Source organism: Hevea brasiliensis, chromosome 3 (assembly GCF_030052815.1).
Source record: "Hevea brasiliensis isolate MT/VB/25A 57/8 chromosome 3, ASM3005281v1, whole genome shotgun sequence".
Classification (NCBI taxonomy): domain Eukaryota; kingdom Viridiplantae; phylum Streptophyta; class Magnoliopsida; order Malpighiales; family Euphorbiaceae; genus Hevea; species Hevea brasiliensis.
The window spans coordinates 25763339-25783781 of NC_079495.1; the positions used below are offsets into that span (position 1 = coordinate 25763339).

The 20443-nt window shown below is 33.6% G+C and overlaps 1 protein-coding gene across 1 annotated transcript in view; it reads right to left on the reverse strand.

The window, feature by feature from the left end:
- LOC110636858 (AUGMIN subunit 1) overlaps positions 1–20443 on the reverse strand; it is a 31234-nt gene that overhangs the window by 5739 nt on the left and 5052 nt on the right. The window contains 1 exon segment of the mRNA XM_058143312.1: positions 19121–19169. Within this exon segment, the coding sequence (XP_057999295.1) occupies positions 19121–19169 (49 nt within the window).

Consider the following 20443-nt stretch of genomic DNA (forward strand, 5'->3'; position numbering starts at 1 on the left):
GAGGTGACTTGACATAGAAATAAGGCTCAGATTCTCTAAAGATAATATCCATAATCATGAAATATATCCTAGTAGGAGGATGATGACATTTATACCCTTTTTGAGTATCAGAATAACCTACAAACACACATTTAACAGCTCTAGGTTTTAACTTCCCAATATTTATTTTGTGGACAAAACAAACACATCCAAAAATTTTTGGAGAAACAGTATAAGAATTATGACCTTGTAAAATCTCTAAAGGGCTCTTAAAGTTTAATGTTCTTAGAGGCAATCTATTGATAAGATATGTTGCAGTAAGAATTACATTCCCCCAATAAAGTGTAGACATAAGAGATTGAACCACATCCAATAAATGTCTATTTTTTTCTTTTAGACACCAAATTTTGTTCACTAGTCTTGACATAACTAGTTTGATGCACTACACGATTTGAATCCAAATAAACACGAAAAATACTATTAACATATTCTGTGTCATTATTAGCACTTGAGATTTTAAACTCAGCATTAAACTATGTGTAAATAATTTTGTGAAACTGTTGAAAGCAAGAAAACATTTTACTTTTTGCTCTCATCAAATAAACCCATGTCATCCTAGTACAATAGTCAATAAAAGTGACAAAACATCTATATCTAGGCAAAGTAGTAGTTTGAGTAAGTCTCCATATATCAAAATGAATAGTCATAAAAGGGACTAAACTTTTATTATTTGTTAAATGATAAGATTGTCTTGTGTGTTTAATAAATTTGCAAGCATCACAAACTAGTAATTCTGAGTTGTAATTTCTAAACAAATTAGGATATAACCTTTTTAAAGCAGGAAAAGATGGATGTCCTAATCACCTATGCCAATGGATAATCTCCTCATTAGCACTCATAGACTGTCCTAATAGAGCTTAGTTTGCTTCAAACTTTGAGGAACTACAATCGTCATCTAAAAAATATAGACCATCTCACAATCTACCACTCTCAATCATTTTCCCTATTTTCAAATCCTGAAATATGTAATTAGCAGGAAAAAAAAATTCAATTTTGCAATTAAAACTTAGGTAATGGAACTGACAGATAAAATATTAATAGGAAAGCTAGGAACATGAAGAACTGAAGTGAGATTTATATTAGGAGTGCATGTAACAAAATTTGTACTAGAAATTATTGTTAAAGAACTATTTGCTATATGGACTTTTTCTTTTCCTGAGCATGGAGAATAGGTAAAGAATTTATTTGACGAGCCCGTCATATGTATATTTACTCCAGAATCTATAACTCAACAAGATTTGTTAAGATTGACAAGAAAAACATTACCTGACTTGACAAAATTGGAAGAGCCAACTGTGGAAGATTGAGATTCAAGTCGAGACAACAAATGCCTTAGGAATTGAACTTCTTTATTGGAAAAAATGCTAATATCATTTATTCTTTTAGAGTGATATACTATTTCAGACATATTCGCTTTGTGGTCAGATTATGGATAACGGCTAGGTAGAAGCGCAACACACAATGAATAGTTGAAAAAGTTGCAGGTCTATGAGCTGTGAACAGTGTTGATGAATAGTACCTAAGAATAGTACACATAAACAGTTCCTGTGAATAGTATGCATGAATAGTACTAATGAACAGTGCTAAGGCCTGCCTTAATGAATCGAAACTCTGATACCATGATGAAACTAATGTATTTAAGAAAAACTTCTTTATTTTTCATATGTATCAATGACTTTTTATATATTCCTATTTATATACAAGATTCCTAACTTTAAAAGGAAACCTAATTTAATGGAAACTAATATAAATAGGAAACAAGATATACACAAGGAGAAAAAAATAATAATCTCTTTAATGTTGGGATTGAGATTCCAACATCAAACAATAGGACAAAATTTTAAAAATAAATCTATTAAAACATCCAAATATAAATGAGTGTGGAAAGAGCATAAATTTATATATGTACATGTAAACACAGCCATATGGTTCATGGACCAATTTTCGGTGTATATACTACATATGCAAACGCATACTCACAGAGTAATAAAGTCCCTTTAAAGCAATTTGGCTCATGATTTACAAATGTACAGAGCCAAAAAAGTAGAGAAATCACAAGGCAATTGCAGTTAGAAACTACACACCCACATCCAAAGATAAGAAAAACAGCAACTATCAAAATGCAATTGAGTTGCAACCTAACTCTTCACACAACTTTACTATATGACCTCTACATATTCAAATGTGTATGATAGAGAAAGGGGCTATCACACCTAAACCCTTCATAAGGCATAACAAGATCCCGTAGTATACCTAACAAATTACCGAACTTCACTTACTAATAACTCATTAAATATACTACAAGGGATTTTAAACCAAATTCAATTTATTTTAAGATGTAAAGTGAAGTTGAATCATTATTAAAAGTCTTTAATTGGAGTTTAGGTCACCAGTAGAATTTTTAATTAATTCGACATTATGAAAATTTTATAAAAATTTCGATAGAGTGCTGGCAGTAATTTGAGAAAATAGTTCTTCAAAACCTATTACAAAAACTCCCAATATTTTTCACAACCACAACTCCAACAATTATCAACACAATTCAACACATTTTCAATAAAGCTCATTGTCATTTAATTTAATTCAATTTACATATAAAAGCCTCAAATGACAGAAAGGAAAAACCAAAAATATTATTAATATAAACTTTAAGGTACAACTGCTCATAAAGTTCTACAATACATATGAACAATTAATTTACACTAAAATAAATCTACAAGGGTATAAAATTTTATACTCATACAAGATTCACAGCAAGATCCCTTCACTGTAGCTAAAAGCAGCTCACTCTGCTGCCTTATCTTTCCCCCTGTCTACGATAGCAAGAAAAAGCCATCGCTAAGTACTATACTCAGTGGTGCACAATAAAAACTTTAAGTTGTTGAATATAAAAGCATGCATCGATAAACAAATATTTAAACCCTTTCACAATCACATTTTATGAAATTGATGTCAACATTTATAATAACATTTTATCGAAATAATTTATAAATCATAGTGTTGCCAATTAATAATATAACTTAGGTCATGACACAAAATTTCTAATCAATGCCATATTGTATACCACGACAAAGCAATCTCAACCCCACTAATCGAAATCAATGAGGGAGGTGGCTAGCTAGCTATATGAGTACTCATCCAATCTCAACCTCAAACTGGCAAGCCAGAGAGGGAGGAACATAGTCAATCTCAATCCCATAAATGGAGGAGGAATACAATGATATTGCCATGCCAAGTGTGAGTCCAAAACCAAATTCAAATCATATTGTTCAAAAATTTCATGCAAAGCACTAAGCATTTTTCATTCCAAATTTTCATTTATAAAATAGGCAACATAATATTTCTCAAAGCTATAATAAGCATAAATTATTCACCATACATATTTAAATAAAATTTTCAAGTAGCAAACAAGAAGTAAAAAATTATTGTGCACAAACCTCGTATATTAGCTTTTCCTTAATTCACTCTCATCTATTTCCTTATTCAGAAGGTTAGCTTTTCCTTAATTCACTCCTGTCTATTTCCTTCTTCAGAAGGCTCATTTCTCACTGAAATACAAAATTAAGGTGTTTTAAGATTTATCCAAATTATTTCTAATAATAAGTCCAACAATTGAATTTTTATATACTAATTTCACTTATAAGGTTTCATAAGTCAAGTTCTTTGTGTTTTTGATTATGGTGATTACTATTCATTTGACCAATTAGATGAAATATTAACTTTTTCATACTTAATAGGTATACTAGTTCTAATTGCACCCACATACCACATTTTGGGTTACCATTGTGTTGGCATTGATTGCCAATTGAAATTCAAAACTTCCTAAGAGAAATTCCAAATTTTTAGTTTTTGTTTCCAAAATTTACTGTTCCATTGGACCTATCTACAGTGGAAATTTGGCTAACTTTTCTGCACTAAAGTTGTTCCTTAATGTCTTAGCTTTAATTCTCTTTTTGAATTACTCCATTTGGAGTTTTGTAGCTCAAGTTATGCTATTTTTGCAAAGGCTAGCCGAATTGGTCAAAACTTAGAAATTCTAGGCAAATTTAGGTCTGGCAGATTTGGTGACCTAAGTTTAGTTGGCAATTTAACTAGGCTGTAGTTAGAATTTGGATTTGTGTTCCTCATGAAAGTTGTTCTACTATGTCTAAGCTTTCCAATGGTATAAAATCAGGTCATTTGGACCTTTCTACACCAAGTTATGACCATTTGAACATGTACTGTTCATATGATCAGTTTTGTCCAGTGGCAGGGTACCTAATCCGGATTTAACTAAATTTTACACTAACTTGTGGTCAGTTTTAGGGCAAGGTTTCTGCATGAAAATTATTTCTTTGGCTCTTAATTTTCATCTTTAATTGGCCTCACACCAACTGGAGCAACAAAATTTCAGTTATAGCCATTGGAGTGGGCAAGGGTCAAGCTGTCTAGATTTGGACATTACCATGTTTACACTTCAATTCAATTCCATGCATTCAATCACACTTATAAGCACACCAATTGATCAATTTAAGCATCAATAATGTCAATTGGGCATCAATTCACCAAAATCCCTAAATTTTCCCCAATTTCCCAATTGCCAAGAACCCTAATTTCCAATTGCTTAATTCATGTAAATTTTACTACACTAATCAAATCCAACACTTCATAACTATCATAAAACGTGTTTAATACCATCAATTACCATCAAACCCTAATCCTTTTCAAGGTGGGCCAATTCCATACAACATTCTTCATGCATGATTTTTAACTTTTCTAAGAAATTTTCACTAACATAACACCATTTCCATAAGCATAAACCATTTTAAATAAGAAGAGAGAGAATTACCTCAATTGACCAATTTCAAAGCTTCAATTTCTTCAAGTTTTCCCCTTCTTCTTACTTCCAATCTCATTATTACGGCTCAAAATAATTTTTTCTCTCAAGAAGCTATGGAAATTATAGGGAAATTTTGATGATTTTAGAGCTTGAAGTGCTCTTTAATGGAGGAAAGAAGAGAGGAAAGAGAGAGAGAGAGAGTGGAATCAGCACCCAAGAGGAAGAAGACCAAAAAATTTGTTTTACCTAAGAGAAAGAAGACCAAAAAATTTGTTTTTCTTTTCAATTTGTCTCCTTTTAAATTGTTAATTATCCAATGATTTCATAAATTAAAATTATAATTTATTATTGTGTCATCGATGATGTGATAAAGCATTAAATTTTTAAATTTTCTTTTCCCTTTTCCCTTTTTCCTTTCTTCCTTACACCTCTTCACTTTTAATCTATTTTTCATAATTTTAATTTCTTATATTGTAATGGACATTTAGGCTAAGAGTCACATCTAAGGGTGAATTGACCATATTGCCCTTTATCGGTCTGATTCGTTTTCTAATAGCACTAGATTGCTTCTTGAACTCTGATTCAATTATTTGAGCTGGTTCTTGATTACTTTCTATGGTTTTCACATTTCCACTAACTTCGCAATTATCGCTAGGCCTGGGGTGTCACATGGTCCCACACGAAATTAGGGCAGGAATTGAGCTCGCAGTCACTTTCCATTTCTGTCATCCATCGCGGGGATCTTGGCTCATTTAAATAATTATGTTTTGTTTTTCTTATTTCTATTTTACCTTCTTGTAATTGTTATTAATTTTTGTTTGTGGCTTTTTTAGGTGACTTAATTATGGTTTTAAACCCCTTGATTGTCCGGACCAACACTAGTCACCAGAACAGTGGAATGTACAGAACTAATGAATATAGGGGTGTTTCAATTCTCCCCCCTTGAAATAAATTTCATCTTGAAATTTTTACCTGGTGTTAGTCTCTTAACAACTATGGGTGTTGTCTCCTCATGTCCTCCTCACGTTCCCAAGTAGCCTCCTGGCCTGAATGATGGTTTCACAGTACCTTAACTAGTGGTATCTGCTTGTTCTTCAGCTGCTTCACCTCATGCGCCAGAATCTTTATGGGTTCTTCCTTATAAGTGAGGCCTGGATTCAGCTCTATTTCCTTAATAGGTAGAACATGAGAGGGGTCTGATCTATACCTTTTAATATAGACACATGAAAGACATTATGTATCATTTCTAGCTCTGGAGGTAGTGCCAATCTATGTGCAAGAGGACCCACTCTTTCCAGCACCTCATACGGCCCAATGAAATGAGGACTTAGCTTCCCCTTTCTGCTAAATCTCATAATCTTCTTCCAAGGGGAAACCTTGAGGAATACCTTGTCACCCACTGTATACTCAATGTCTCTTCTTTTCAAATCAACATAGGACTTTTGGCAATCTGATGTAGCCTTGAGTCGATCTCTAATAAGCTTAATCTTCTCCTCTGTTTGCTGAACAATTTCTGGGCCAATTAGTTTTCTTTCACCCACTTCATCCCAACATAGAGGAGTTTTGCACTTCCTACCATACAGAGCTTCATAAGGAGGCATTCCTATGCTTGATTGATAGCTGTTGTTATAAGCGAACTCAATCAGAGGCAAGTGTGTATCCCAACTACCTTCAAACTCAATTACACAAGCCCGTAGCATATCCTCTAATATCTGAATCACCCTCTCAGACTGACCATCTGTCTGTGAATGGAATGCCGTGCTGAAATTCAATCTAGTTCCTAGGGCTCTTTACAAACTACCCCAGAACCTAGAAGTGAACCTTGGATCTCTGTCTGACACAATCGATACTGGCACTCCATGAAGTCTCACTATCTCATCAATGTATAGTTTAGCCAATTTGTCTAGGTTATAGTCCATACTCACTGGCAGAAAATGCTCAGACTTCATTAATCTGTCCACAATGGCCCATACTACATCATGATTCTTTTGTGTTCTAGGAAGTCCCATCACAAAATCTATCATGATTCTTTCCCATTTCCACTCTAGTACTGGCAGTAGATGTAGCAAACCAGTTAGCACTTGATGCTCTGCTTTCACTTGATGACAAGTTAAGCACTTGGCCACATACTCTGTTATGTTTTTTTTCATCCCATTCACCAATAATGTTCTTTCACTGTTTTGTACATTTTAGTACCACCAGGGTGCATAACAAAAGGGGAATCATGTGCTTTATTCATAATGACTTGCTTCAATTCTATGTCATTTGGAACGCACATTCTACTCTAGTATACCAGTAAGCCATCATCATTCACTGTAACATCTGGCTTCTTACCATTCCAAGTCTCTTCCATCAATTTCTGATACTTTTCGTTATTCTGTGTAGCTGTTTTTATCTGATCAATCAACATTGGCTTCACTTGCCAAGCAGCTATCATCTGCCTCTCTTCATCTATCTCCAGATTTGCATGTAGTGCCCTTAACTCATGCACCATAGACAAAGGAGAAATCCTTAAACTAGTCATAGTCTTGCGACTTAAGGCATCTGCTACTACATTTGCTTTTCTTGGCTGATAATCAATCAAGCAGTCATAGTTTTTAATCAGTTCTAGCCATCTTCTCTGTCTCAAATTCAACTCCTGTTATGTGCCTAGATATTTCAAGCTCTTGTGATTTGTGTAGATATAACACTTTTCCCCATACAGATAATGTCTTCAGAGAGCAAATACAATAGTTGCTAGCTCCAAGTCATGTATAGGGTAGTTTCTCTCATGCGGCTTCAGCTGACGTGATGCATAAGCAATGACATTTCGGTCTTGCATCAGTACACAGCCTAACCTATTGTGAGTAGCATCACTATAAATAGTGTATTCTTTACCTAGAGTAGGTAAAGTTAGGACTGGAGCTTCGATCAAACATCTTTTCAACTCATCAAAACCCCTATTGGCATTTATCAGTCCACTGAAATTTTACATCTTTCCAAAGTAGCTTGGTCAATGGAGATTCTAACATAGAAAATCCCTTCACAAAATGACGATAGTAACCAGCTAAACCTAAAAAACTATGAACTTTTATAACATTCTTGGGTAACTTCCAATTAAGGATAGCTTCAATCTTGTTAGGATCTACCTTTATACTTCAGCTGATACAAAGTGCCCCAAGAAAGAAATTTCTTTCAGCCAAAATTCACACTTCTATAGCTTGGCATACAACTGTTTCTCCCTTAAAGTATGTAGCACAATCCTCAGGTGCTTGTCATGCTCTTCTGCATCCTTGGAATACACCAAGACGTCGTCAATAAATACCACAACAAACTGATCTAGGTATGGCCTAAAGATAGTGTTCATCAGGTCCATAAAAGCAGCTGGACCATTGGTTAACCCGAATAGCATAACCAGAAATTCATGTTCTAAAAGTAGTTTTTGGAATGCTCTGCTCTTGCACCTTCAACTGATAATACCCCGATCTTAAGTTAAATTTGGAGAACATAGCTGCACCCTTCAACTGATCAAATAAATCATCCATGCGGGACAATAGATATCTATTCTTTATTGTCACCTTATTCAATTGTCTGTAGTCGATGCACAGACAGAGAGTACCATCTTTCTTCTTGACAAATAGGACTGGTGCTCCCCAAGTTGACACAGTGGGGCGAATGAAGCCCTTATCAAGCAACTCCTGTAACTGTACCTTCATCACTTTCAGTTCAGGAGGTGCCATTCTATATGGGGTAATGGAGATTAGGTCCACACTAGGTATAACCTCTATTTCAAACTGCACTTCTCTTTTTGGAGGTAGCCCTGGTAAATTTTCACAAAATGTATCCGAAAAGTCACATACAGTAGGAATATCCCTCACTGCTGGACTCCCTACCTGGGTGTCTCTCACATGGACCAAATATGCTTCACACCCTTTTTGGATTATTTTTCTAGCTAGTGAAACTGAAATGAGATTTAATGGCAATAACTGCCTCTCCCCATGTATTACCACATCACCATACTGAGGGAGACCAAAAGTGACTATCTTTAGTCTACAGTCAATCATAGCATGATACCTAGCTAAACAATCCATGCCCAAGATGATGTCATAATCTCTGAAGGGCATTTCTATCAAATCTAACAAAAAAGTATGTCCTTGGGTCACCAAAGGATAATCCTTATACATCTTATTTACCATAACCTCTTGTCCCAAAGGACTAGTACACTAACACCTCAAAATCCATTTTCATACGAGGAATAGCAGTAAAGCAAGCAATGCTGGCACTGACATAGGAGTGTGTAGATCCCGAGTCAAACAATACATACACATCTTGGTTAAAGATTGAGAAAGTACCAGCAACTATGTCGAAATTCTCAGCCTCTTCTCTCTATTTCATAGAATACACTCTAGCTGAAGTACCCCCCTATTTTGGCTGGTTCACTGTACTCTGGCTACCAGGTATACTACCCTTACCTCTACCTCGGCCTCTACTAATTGATGGTGAACCTCTGGGGATAGAAGCTTGGGCTGATCCCTCTGACGTAGCAGACGGTCCAGAACGACGGGCACTCGTACAATCCTTAACAAAATGACATGTCCCTCCACAGTTAAAACATGCTCCTATGGCTTTATAACATACCCCACTATGTGTCTTACTATAAGTCTCACAAAGTCGAATCGACAACGCATCTCTAGGTGTCTGCTGGGTTAGCTGACCGGATCAGGGTGTTCTTTATCCAGAAGATCTGCCTCTACCAGACTTACATGAACTGGATCCTCCAAATTTTTTTCTTTTTCTTGACCCACTATTAGAAGCTTGACCAATAGTCTTTCCACTTTTCTCTTTCTTTTTTGTAACATTTGTAGGTGCCCCTTCCAATTCAATTCTCTCCAGCTCCAGAGCTTGCGAAATCAGTTCTAAAAAATTCTATTGTCTGAACCCCACTACTTGCATTCTCAAGCTAGGCCTTAACCTGGCCTCAAAACATTTACATTTGTCTCTAGCAGTGGCAAGCAGGCTTCCTGCATAGTGACTCAGCTTGGAGAAGTCCCTTTCATACTCTGCTACTTTTTTGTCTCCTTGCTTTAGGCTCATAAATTCTTGCAACTTCATGTCAACATATGTGTCGGGGACCCATTTCTGTCGAAACTCCCTCAAAAAATCCAACCATGTGAGGACTGGGGGCTCCACTAGACTGTGGGGGACAGTCTTCCACCACTCATATGCATCCCCTTGCAATAAAGAAATAGTGTACTCGAACTTTAATTCTTCTGTACAGTGTAGCTTCTTAAACACCCTTTCCATTCTCTCCAACCACTGCTCAGTTTCTAGTGGATCCATAGTTCCCTTGAATTTAGTAGCCCCATACTTTATCAGCTTATCATACAGTATGGTTGGAGGCTGGGGTTGCACTGCTAGTGTTTGAGTTGAGAATTGGGTGGATATACTTCCATCCATTTATTGAAATAATGCAGCCATCTACTGAGCGGATTGAGCAGAAAACTGCGGCATAGGTGGAGCTAGTGTAGCTGACCCACTAGCATTCTGTAAAGCTGGGGCTTCCTCTTATTCCTCAGCCTCAACTGATTGCTCAACAGAGCAGTCTCCTTCTTTCATATTCAATGAGAGAATATTTTATCTCTTTAACAAATAACATAGGGAGATTTCCCTCCATTAGTTCATATTCATGATTTAAATGTATCATATCTATCAATTAAGAACACTTGAGCAGTTATACTTATCAAGAAATTATTTCAAATGCATAGTTCAAAACTCATTCAAAACATGCTTTGATACCACTAAAACATGTCACACCTTACCCCTCAGTAAGGCATAACATGATCCTATAGTATACCTAACGAATTACCAAACTTCGCCTGCCGATAACTCATTAAATATACTATAAGGGATTTTAAAACAAATTCAATTTATTTTAAGATGTAAAGTGAAGTTGAATCATTATTAAAAGTCTTTAATTGGAGTTTAGGTCACCAGTAGAATTTTTAATTAATTAGACATTTTGAAAATTTTATAAAAATTTCGACAGAGTGCCGATGGTAATTTGAGAAAACAATTCTTCAAAACCTGTTAAAAATACTATCAATATTTTTCACAACCACAACTCTAATAATTATCAACATAATTCAACACATTTTCAATAAACCTTATTGTCATTTAATTTAATTCAATTTACATACAAAAGTCTCAAATGACAGAAAGGAAAAATAAAAAATATTATTAATATAAACTTTAGGGTACAACTGCTCATAAAGTTCTACAATACATATGAACAACTAATTTACACCAAAATAAATCTACAAGGGTATAAAATTTTATACCCGTATAAGATTCACAGCAAAATCCCTTCACTGCAGCTAAAAGCAGCTCACTTTGCTGCCTTATCTGCCCCGGTGTCTGCGACAGCAAGAAAAAGTCATCACTGAGTACTATACTTAGTAGTGCACAATAAAAAATTTAAGTTGTTGAACATAAAATCATACATCGATAAACAAATATTTAAACCCTTTCACAATCATATTTCATGAAATTGAAGTCAACATTTATAATACCATTTTATCAAAACAATTTATAAATTATAGTGTTGCTAATTAATAACACAACTTAGGTCATTACACAAAATTTTCAATCAATGCCATGTTGTACACCACGACAAAGCAATCTCAACCCCACTAATCAAAATTAATGAGGGAGGTTGCTAGCTAGCTATATGAGTACTCATCCAATCTCAACCTCAAACTGGCAAGCCAGAGAGAGAGGAACATAGTTAATCTCAACCCCACAAATGGAGGAGGAACACAATGATATTGCCATGCCAAGTGTGAATAAAAAACCAAATTCAAATCATATTGTTCAAACATTTCATGTAAAGCACTAAGCATTTTTCATTCCAAATTTTCATTTGTAAAATAGGCAACAAAACATTTCTCAAAGCTATAATAAGCACAAATTGTTCACCATACATATTCAAATAAAATTTTCAAGTAGCAAACAAGAAGTCAAAAATTATTGTGCATAAACCTCGTATATTAGCTTTTCCTTAATTCACTCCCATCTATTTCCTTCTTCGGAAGGTTTCTTTCCCACTGAAACACAAAATTAAGGTGTTTCAAGATTTATCAAAATTATTTGTAATAATAAGTCCAATAATTGAATTTTTATATACTAATTTCACTTATAAGGTTTCATAAGTTAAGTTCTTTGTGTTTTTTTTATTATGGTGATTCTATTCATTTGACCAATTAGTTAAAATGTTGACTTTTCTATACTAAAAATGAGGAAAATGATGAAGATATTGATTTTAAAGATGAGTATTAAAAGAATAAAAGCATAGAAGAAGATGAAGGAGATTATGATACTACTCTTGATTCAGACTGAAGAGCAGTTATTTTATAATTGCTTGACTTTAGTTTTGAAACAATAGAATACTTGAATTTATTAGTTATTATTATTTTAGTTTTATGTTAATTGAAGTTTGATGGGACATTCACATTTATTTGATTGTGATTTTTTTTTTTGCGCCTCAGCTCTATGCAAAATATATAAACATACCTAAACATTTGCAAAAGACAAAAAAAAATTAAATACACAATCATTCAAATATCCAATTATTCAAAAATCATAATAGATCTAAGCTTGAACCGATAATTTGAAAATCCTGGTAGAGTGATAAACCAATGACAAGCCCAAATAATTGAAATTGATAAAACAAAACCCAATTTACAAATTCTTCAACAAAGATCTAAAACTTGATGAGACAAAACTCAATACATCTAAACTTGATAAGATATAATGATATATGGGGAGTCAAAAGTGAAGAATGAGAGAGTGAAGGAGTGAATATGGCCAAGAAGCTTAAGAGAGTGAAGGACTAAAGAGAGAACAACCTATGAAAATTAAAAGAGAAGATAATTGAGGAGGTGGCAAGCAATGCAAAAATAGGAGAGAAATTGATAGGATAAGGATATAACATATATTGTTAGATTTAGAGTTAGTTTTTTATACTTTAGTGAAAAAAATGAGTAGTATAGGTATATTAATAAATGTGTCATAACAAGTTTAAATAAATCAAAATTAAACAGGTAAACTATTAACCTGATAAAATAAACCCTTTTTTTTTGGGTGCCCTAAATGGCTAACCCATTTATGACCCGAACCTGTTTATGCTAAACCAAAACTCACTAAATTTCGTATCAATTCGTACTATTTAAATGGGTTGTATTCGGTCTGATAATTAGTGATGCGACCCATTTATACGATACGACTCGACACAAAGTTAGGTGAGTTTGGATTTAGCATAAATGGATCAACCCGTTTAGGACACACTAAAACAAGGGGTTTAATTGTGTTGAAGACCAAAGTCACTAAAGTTCGTGTCAAGTTGTACCATGTAAATGGGTCGTATTAGGGGTGGCAATTTATGATACAACCCGTTTACACATGATACGACTTGACACGAAGTTAGGTGAGTTTGGATTTGGCATAAATGGATCAACCCATTTAGGACATGCTAAAAAAAGGATTTAATGGGGTTAACTTGCTTAACCCGATTAAACACATAACCTGTTTATTTAATTGGATTATACCCGTTTAATTTTGATTTATTTAAACTTGTTATGACTAATTTATTAACATACCTATACTACACCTTTTTTTTACTAAAATGTAAAAAGTTAACCCTAAACCTATAAATACATCTTATATTCTTATCCTATCAATTTCTCTCCCATTTTTGCACTGTTGGCTGCCTCTTCAATTATCTTCTCTCTCAAATTTCATCGATTGTTCTCTCTTTAGTCCCTCACTCTCTCAAGCTTCCTTGATATATTCACTCCTTCACTCTCTATCTTTCGTTCCCTCATTATTTTCATTTTTGACTCATCATATATCTTATATCTTATTGAGTTTAGATCTAGTGAGTTGTTTTATCAATTTCAAATCTATGTTGAAAAATTTGTAAATTGGATTTTGGTTCATTAATTTCAATCATCTGGGTTTGTCGTTGGTTTATTATTCTACCAGGATTTTCAAATTGCCATTAGTTCAAACTTAGATTTGTGTTGATTTTTGGATAATTAGATATTTGGATGTATGAGCATTTGTTTTTTTTTTTTTTAAATATTTAGGTATGTTTATATATTTCAATAATATTTTTTAATGTGTCTTAGTATTAAACAGGTTAAACATGTCAAATGGATTAGACTACTTGTGTCGTATGAGATTTATAATGACCCATTTAGTTAAATGGATTAAACATATTATATTGTGTCGTATGACACGTTAATGACCTATTTATTTAAATGAGTTACAGGGGTTCGTGTCGCATAACCTATGTCAAACATATTCGTGTTAGGGTTGACCATTTTGATGTGATTAATTAAACGGGTCGTGTTTGGATTAGCCATTTTTGTGTTATATGTGTAAGTTGAGACGACCTATTTATGATCTACAAATATGAATTGCAAGCACTAGGTCGTATCACAAATTGCCAGCCCTAGCCAGGACTTTGATTTCTTAGAATTCCAATTACAGAAATGGAGAGAATTCCTTAAAGAAATATCTACCCTAGCAGAAAACTATTATGCCTCCAAGCTAAATCTTAGCTGGAATTACAACTAAGTTTTTCCATGCCTCACACACTCTCCCCTCTGCTCTATTGATACATTTTTTTGGGTTGTTGTCTCATGCTTTCCCAAGAATTGCTCCAACTGAATGCCATGCTACTGGTCACTCTAATCCTAGCCTTCTAGAAGCTTCTTTACTCTTATGAAATATGCCATATCCCTAACAGTGTATGAACTCTCTCTTTCTTTACTTTACCTAGTTTCATTTCCCCTCTTTTGGATAAATATGTAATTTTGAATTCTTTCAAAACCTAAGTCTTTTCTTGATTTTCTAACAACAACCATTAATAAATACAGTCTTCATCAAATTTATAGGTCCTCAAGTTCAATTGTTCCTTATAAGCCTCTTCCATGTATTTGCAAATTGGCATTCTCCAATTGAACAAAAAGAATATCGACCAAGACACATAGATTTTGCAAGAAATGATGTAAATGAGAAAAATTATCAATATGAAGCTTCACTGCTATGAAACCATCAAAGTAACTGACCAAGAGATCGATAACTAAATTTCAACAAAGTAAAGTTATGTCACACACTCATGTTCCCCTCATTTCACAAGAATTAGATCATTTAATTTGAACATATCATAGTGTCAAAAATCAAAATAAGTAATAAGCGAAATTGGGGTAGATGAGAGCAATCAACATACTCATTTAGAACCACCAATTGTTATGAAAGAAAAGGACCAACTGATAATGCTACTCCCAATTCTAACATTCTTGAAAAGATTAAAAAAAAAAAAAAAAAACCAAGCATGTTGCTGGCTATATAAAATATATATCAACCCATAAATGACAATCTGCCTGAAAACACAAAAGATAAGAATAACACAGTGGACCAACTTAGGTTGAAATAGAACAGGGAGAAAATTGAAATTCATTTTCATGTTGTAAGCCATGCAGATTAACCCTTTAACAGATTCTAAAGATAATATTTGAGTTGCTTGCTAACTACTCTAACCTAAACCAAAGTTATTAAAGCTGCTGCTCAGGCTCACTAGGCTCCAACTCTAGCGCCTCTGCCAGAGAAAGGTGGGCGATATTTACTAGGCCCTCACCTTATGCACCTAGGCATGTGCCTTGTTCTAGTTCCAAGGCTCTAGAAAGGCACACCTTTTTCATTTGCACCTTTAGTGAGCACTTCCATTAACAAAAAGCATTACTCAAAATTTGTCGATCTAAAAGCTTTCAAAATTAGTATCACTGATGATAATTAGTCACCAAAATCCCATCAAACTACCAGGATCAAAAACCTCCCATATTTCCATTTTCAACACTACCACTCATTATCTTTTTCAAAAAACAAAAGTTGCATATACACCTATTTCAAGATTTATGCCAATCTAACTTAAGAACTAAATAATACTCCTTTAGTTGTCAAAGATGAAGAAGATAATAAATATATTGATTTTGAAGATAAGTATTAAGAGGATGAAGGTGTAGAAGAAGATAAAAAAGATTATGATGCTACTCTTGATTAAGACTGAAGAGTAGTTATTTTATAATTGCTTGACTTTAGTTTTGAAACACCAAAAGAATATAGTACTTGAATTGTTATTAGTTATTATTATTATTATTATTTTAATTTTATGTTATTTGAAGTTTGATGGAATATTCACATTTATTTGACTTTAATTTTTTTTTTCACCTCACCTCTGTGCCTTTTGCCTTGCAACTAAAGTCTAGGACCCCTTGGCATATTAACACACTTTGAGTCTTTAATAACTATGATCTAATCAACTATAACTCCTCTCAAATAAGCTGGAACAAGAAATAACTGAAAGGGAAGTGAATTAAACCTACTTTGATGGAGGGAAAAAAATACACACAAAGTAAAAATTGAAAATGGTAAAGATTTTTCCACATCAAATTAGCACAAATATGTAAACAAAAACCAAAAACTAAATTTCTATATTTTGGACTCCTGTGCTTTAGCCCTCTTTTCCTCCACCGCTGTCTTTCTCAAGGAAATATCCCCCATTGCTACAAGAAAACTATATGCATTTTTTCCATTTCAAACTTCAAATATTAAGAACAAAATAAAAGAAATAGAATTGAAGAGTTAGAAAGAAAAACCCACCTACTTAGTTCACTATCTCTTATGTTCAACAAGTTTGCCACATTTGCAAGAAATTGAGCGGACCCAACCACATTTGAGGGCAAACGATCTTGTGCTAGCCCCACATTCTCCAATGTCTCTCTAATCCTTGCAGCTATAGCCATAAAAACATCCAAATAATTGTTTCATGAGACCAGAAAATCAAGAATTTCTATTACAACTTCATATTCAAAAAAAAAAAAAAAATAAAAAAAATATAAATATAAATATATATATATATATATATATATATATATATATATATATATATATATATATATATATATATATATACAAACATTCAAATATCCAATTATTCAAAAATTATCACAAATCTGAGCTTGAACCAATAACAATTTGAAAATCTTGGCAGGATAATGAACCAATGATAAACCTAGATAATTGAAAATGATAAACCAAAACCCAATTTACAAATTATTCAACAAAAATCTAAAACTTGATGAAACAAAACTCAATAGATCTAAACTTGATGAGATATAATGATATATGGTGAGTCAAAAGTGAAGACAGAAAGAACAAGAGAGTGAAGGAGTGAATACGGTAAGGAAGCTTGAGAGAATGAGAGACCAGACAGAGAACAACCAATGAAAATTGAAAGAGAAGAAAATTAAGAAAGCGTCAAATCGATAGAATAGGAATATAAGATGTATTTATCATAACAACTTTAAAAAAATTAAAATTAAACATGTAACATGTTAACTCGATAAAATAAACAAGTTATTATATATTTAATCAGGTTAAGTAAGTCAACCCAATTAAACCTCTTTTTTTTTTTTTTAATGTGTCCTAAATGATTGACCCGTTTATAACCCGAACTCATTTATGCTAAATCCAAACTCACTTAACTTTGTATCGAGTTGTGTTGGATAAATGGGTCATATTAGGGCTGGTAATTTGTGCTATGACCCATTTACATGGTACAACTTGATACGAAATTTAGTGAGTTTGGGTTTTAACCCCATTAAACCCTTTTTTAGCATGTTCTCAAAGGGTTGACCTGATTATGCTAAATCCAAACACACCTAACTTCATATCGAGTTATATCATGTAAATGGGTCGTATCACAAATTGCTAGCCCTAATACGACCCATTTACACAGCATGACTCTATATGAAGTTTAATGAGTTTGAGTTTAGCATAAATGGGTTTGGGTCATAAATGAGTCAACCCATTTAGGACATGCTAAAAAAAAGAGTTTAATTGAATTGACCCGCTTAAGCTAATTAAACATATAATAACCTATTTATTTAATTGGGTTAACAGTTGACTTGTTTAATTTTTATTTATTTAAACTTGTTATGGCCCATTTATTAATAAACCTATACTACATATTTTTTTACTAAAGTGTAAAAAGCTAACCCTAAACCTAAAAGTATATTCTTATCCTATCAATTTCTCTCTCGTTTTTCATTAATTAAATGGATTTTTGTTAGAGGAAATTAGAGGGAGATTATATGATTTTTATGAATTTATGCAATTCATTTTTAAAAATGATGAACTATGTTGTGAGTTTTTTTACCATCTTTGTATGATTTTTTTCTTAATATATGCTGTACAAATGTACTATCTTTGTATTAGGATGGGGACTGTATTGAGGACTATAGAGGTGAGGTGTTATTTTCAGTTCATAAAGAAGTATCTGATTTTTTTAAATCTGCATATTGTAGAGTCTCTTGCTATCTTTTATAGAATAGGGTAGTATTGGATGGTGGATTTCACCACATAGTTGTGGAACCAGATTGCCTTGTTCTCATTGAAGCTCTCCACAACAAATCTAGATGTCTGGGTCCTTTCCAACTGGTTGTTAATGACATTTTGAAGCGTAGTTCCCTATTCTCAACCTTCTCATTCTGCTTTTGCTAAGGGTAATTGTAATGTGGTTGCTCATTCATTAGCCCAATTAGCTATTGATATTGATGTGGAGTTTGTTCTTATGGAAAACATTCATCATTGTATCCAAGTTGTTGTTAGAAGTGATACTGTCACTTCAGTTTTAATGAAATTTAATTTCCTCTAAAGAATTGTTAAGGCATTTTTAATTAGTTTGTTTAAGGAGATGAAGAGAATGACGATTTTAATTTTTCAATGTAGAAAAAAATGTTTCAAGAAAGACAACAACATTGACAAAAAACTATTGTTAGTTTTTTGAAAATAAAAACAAAAAACCAGCAATGTTATCAAACAGGACCTAAATTTCTATATTTCATAAACTTGTCAAACAATCATGCATTCAGGGCAAAGATGTGATGAATTGAAAACTTAAAACTGTTGTTAGTTTTCTGAAAATAAAAACCTAAATTTCTATATTTCATAAACTTGTCAAACAATCATGCATTCAGGGCAAAGATGTGATGAATTGAAAACTTAAAATCTGAAGTTGAGAAATTATCATTAGGATGCCAGGTCATCAAATCCATAATTAGTAGATGTTCATATAACCTGAACAAGGATGGGAAATGACAGTTTAATCTTTCTAATTATCGACTTAATTTCTTCCTCACTGTGATAACAAAGAATATGTACCTTTTAATTAGAATATTGTTGCAGATATTGCCGCTTCTTTGATGCCATATGATAGAAGAATTTTACTGGACTAAGAGATAGACAGATTAAAAGCGGAGAAAAGAAGAAGAATCACACTTTCATTAGAATAAAAAATGAGTACATCTCATCAATTACATCTTATTTATAGACTATTCAATATAACTAACTACTTCTCAGATTCTTCCATGAGGCTCGCCTGATCATCCGCCAGATCTTTGCTATACTTGCCACGTGTGCGTATACAATTTCGACTTAACAATCTCAAGCTGCATTTATTTAACAAATAACGATTCTTTCTTTTGCCCACTACTTAATCCCTATGCTACGTTTTACTATTGTTGCTGTTTTTCTTGTATCAACTACCCCTCCCATTAGATTCCTTATCCTCAAGGAATGTAGGAAACCTGGCTTGTAACTCATCAGCATACTCCCACGAAGCATCAGCAGGGGAAAGACCTCGCCAATGGATTAAGAGTTGAGTGGCAGCTGCATTATGCCTCTTCACCATGCGACGATCCAAAATAGCTTGTGGATAAGCATCTTGGATGTGAGACATAGGTGGTATGGTAGGACTAGCAGTCACAGGTGCCGATGCATGTTTAAGTTGAGAAACATGGAAGACATTGTGGATTTGAGCATCAGAAGGAAAATTAAGATGGTAGGCAACTACACCAATGAGATCCGTGATCTGGAATGGCCCAAAATACTTTGGTTGGAACTTATGATGCCCCTTCCGAATAGAAAGTTGTCTATAAGGCTGCAATTTAAGAAATACCCAATCTCCCACTGCCAATTCTCTATTTACTCGACCATTATCAGCTTGAGTTATCATTAGATGCCTAGCTTTATCCAAATGAAACTTTAGAATGGATAAAGCATTTTCTCGATCCCTTAAAAAAATACCTACTACAGCAATTTTTGAATCACCTGGAAAATAAGGTAGGTGTATAGGAGGTGGAATTCCATAAAGGGCCTCAAATGGAGACATACGAATAGTGGAGTGATGTGAAGTATTGTACCAAAATTGAGCCAAGGGTAACCACTGAGCCCACGAGTGCGGTAAATCTCTTGTCATACACCTGAGGTAAATCTGAAGGCATCTATTTACCACTTCAGATTGCCCATCCGTTTGTGGGTGATATGTAGTGGATAGTTTTAATTGAACCCCTTGAAGAGAAAATAATTCCTTCTAAAATGCACTCAAAAAAGTTGAATCCCTGTCACTCACTGTTTGAGGTAGTCCGTGCATCTTGAATACAGAATCTAGGAAAGCCATAGCTACTGTTTTAGCAGTAAAAGGGT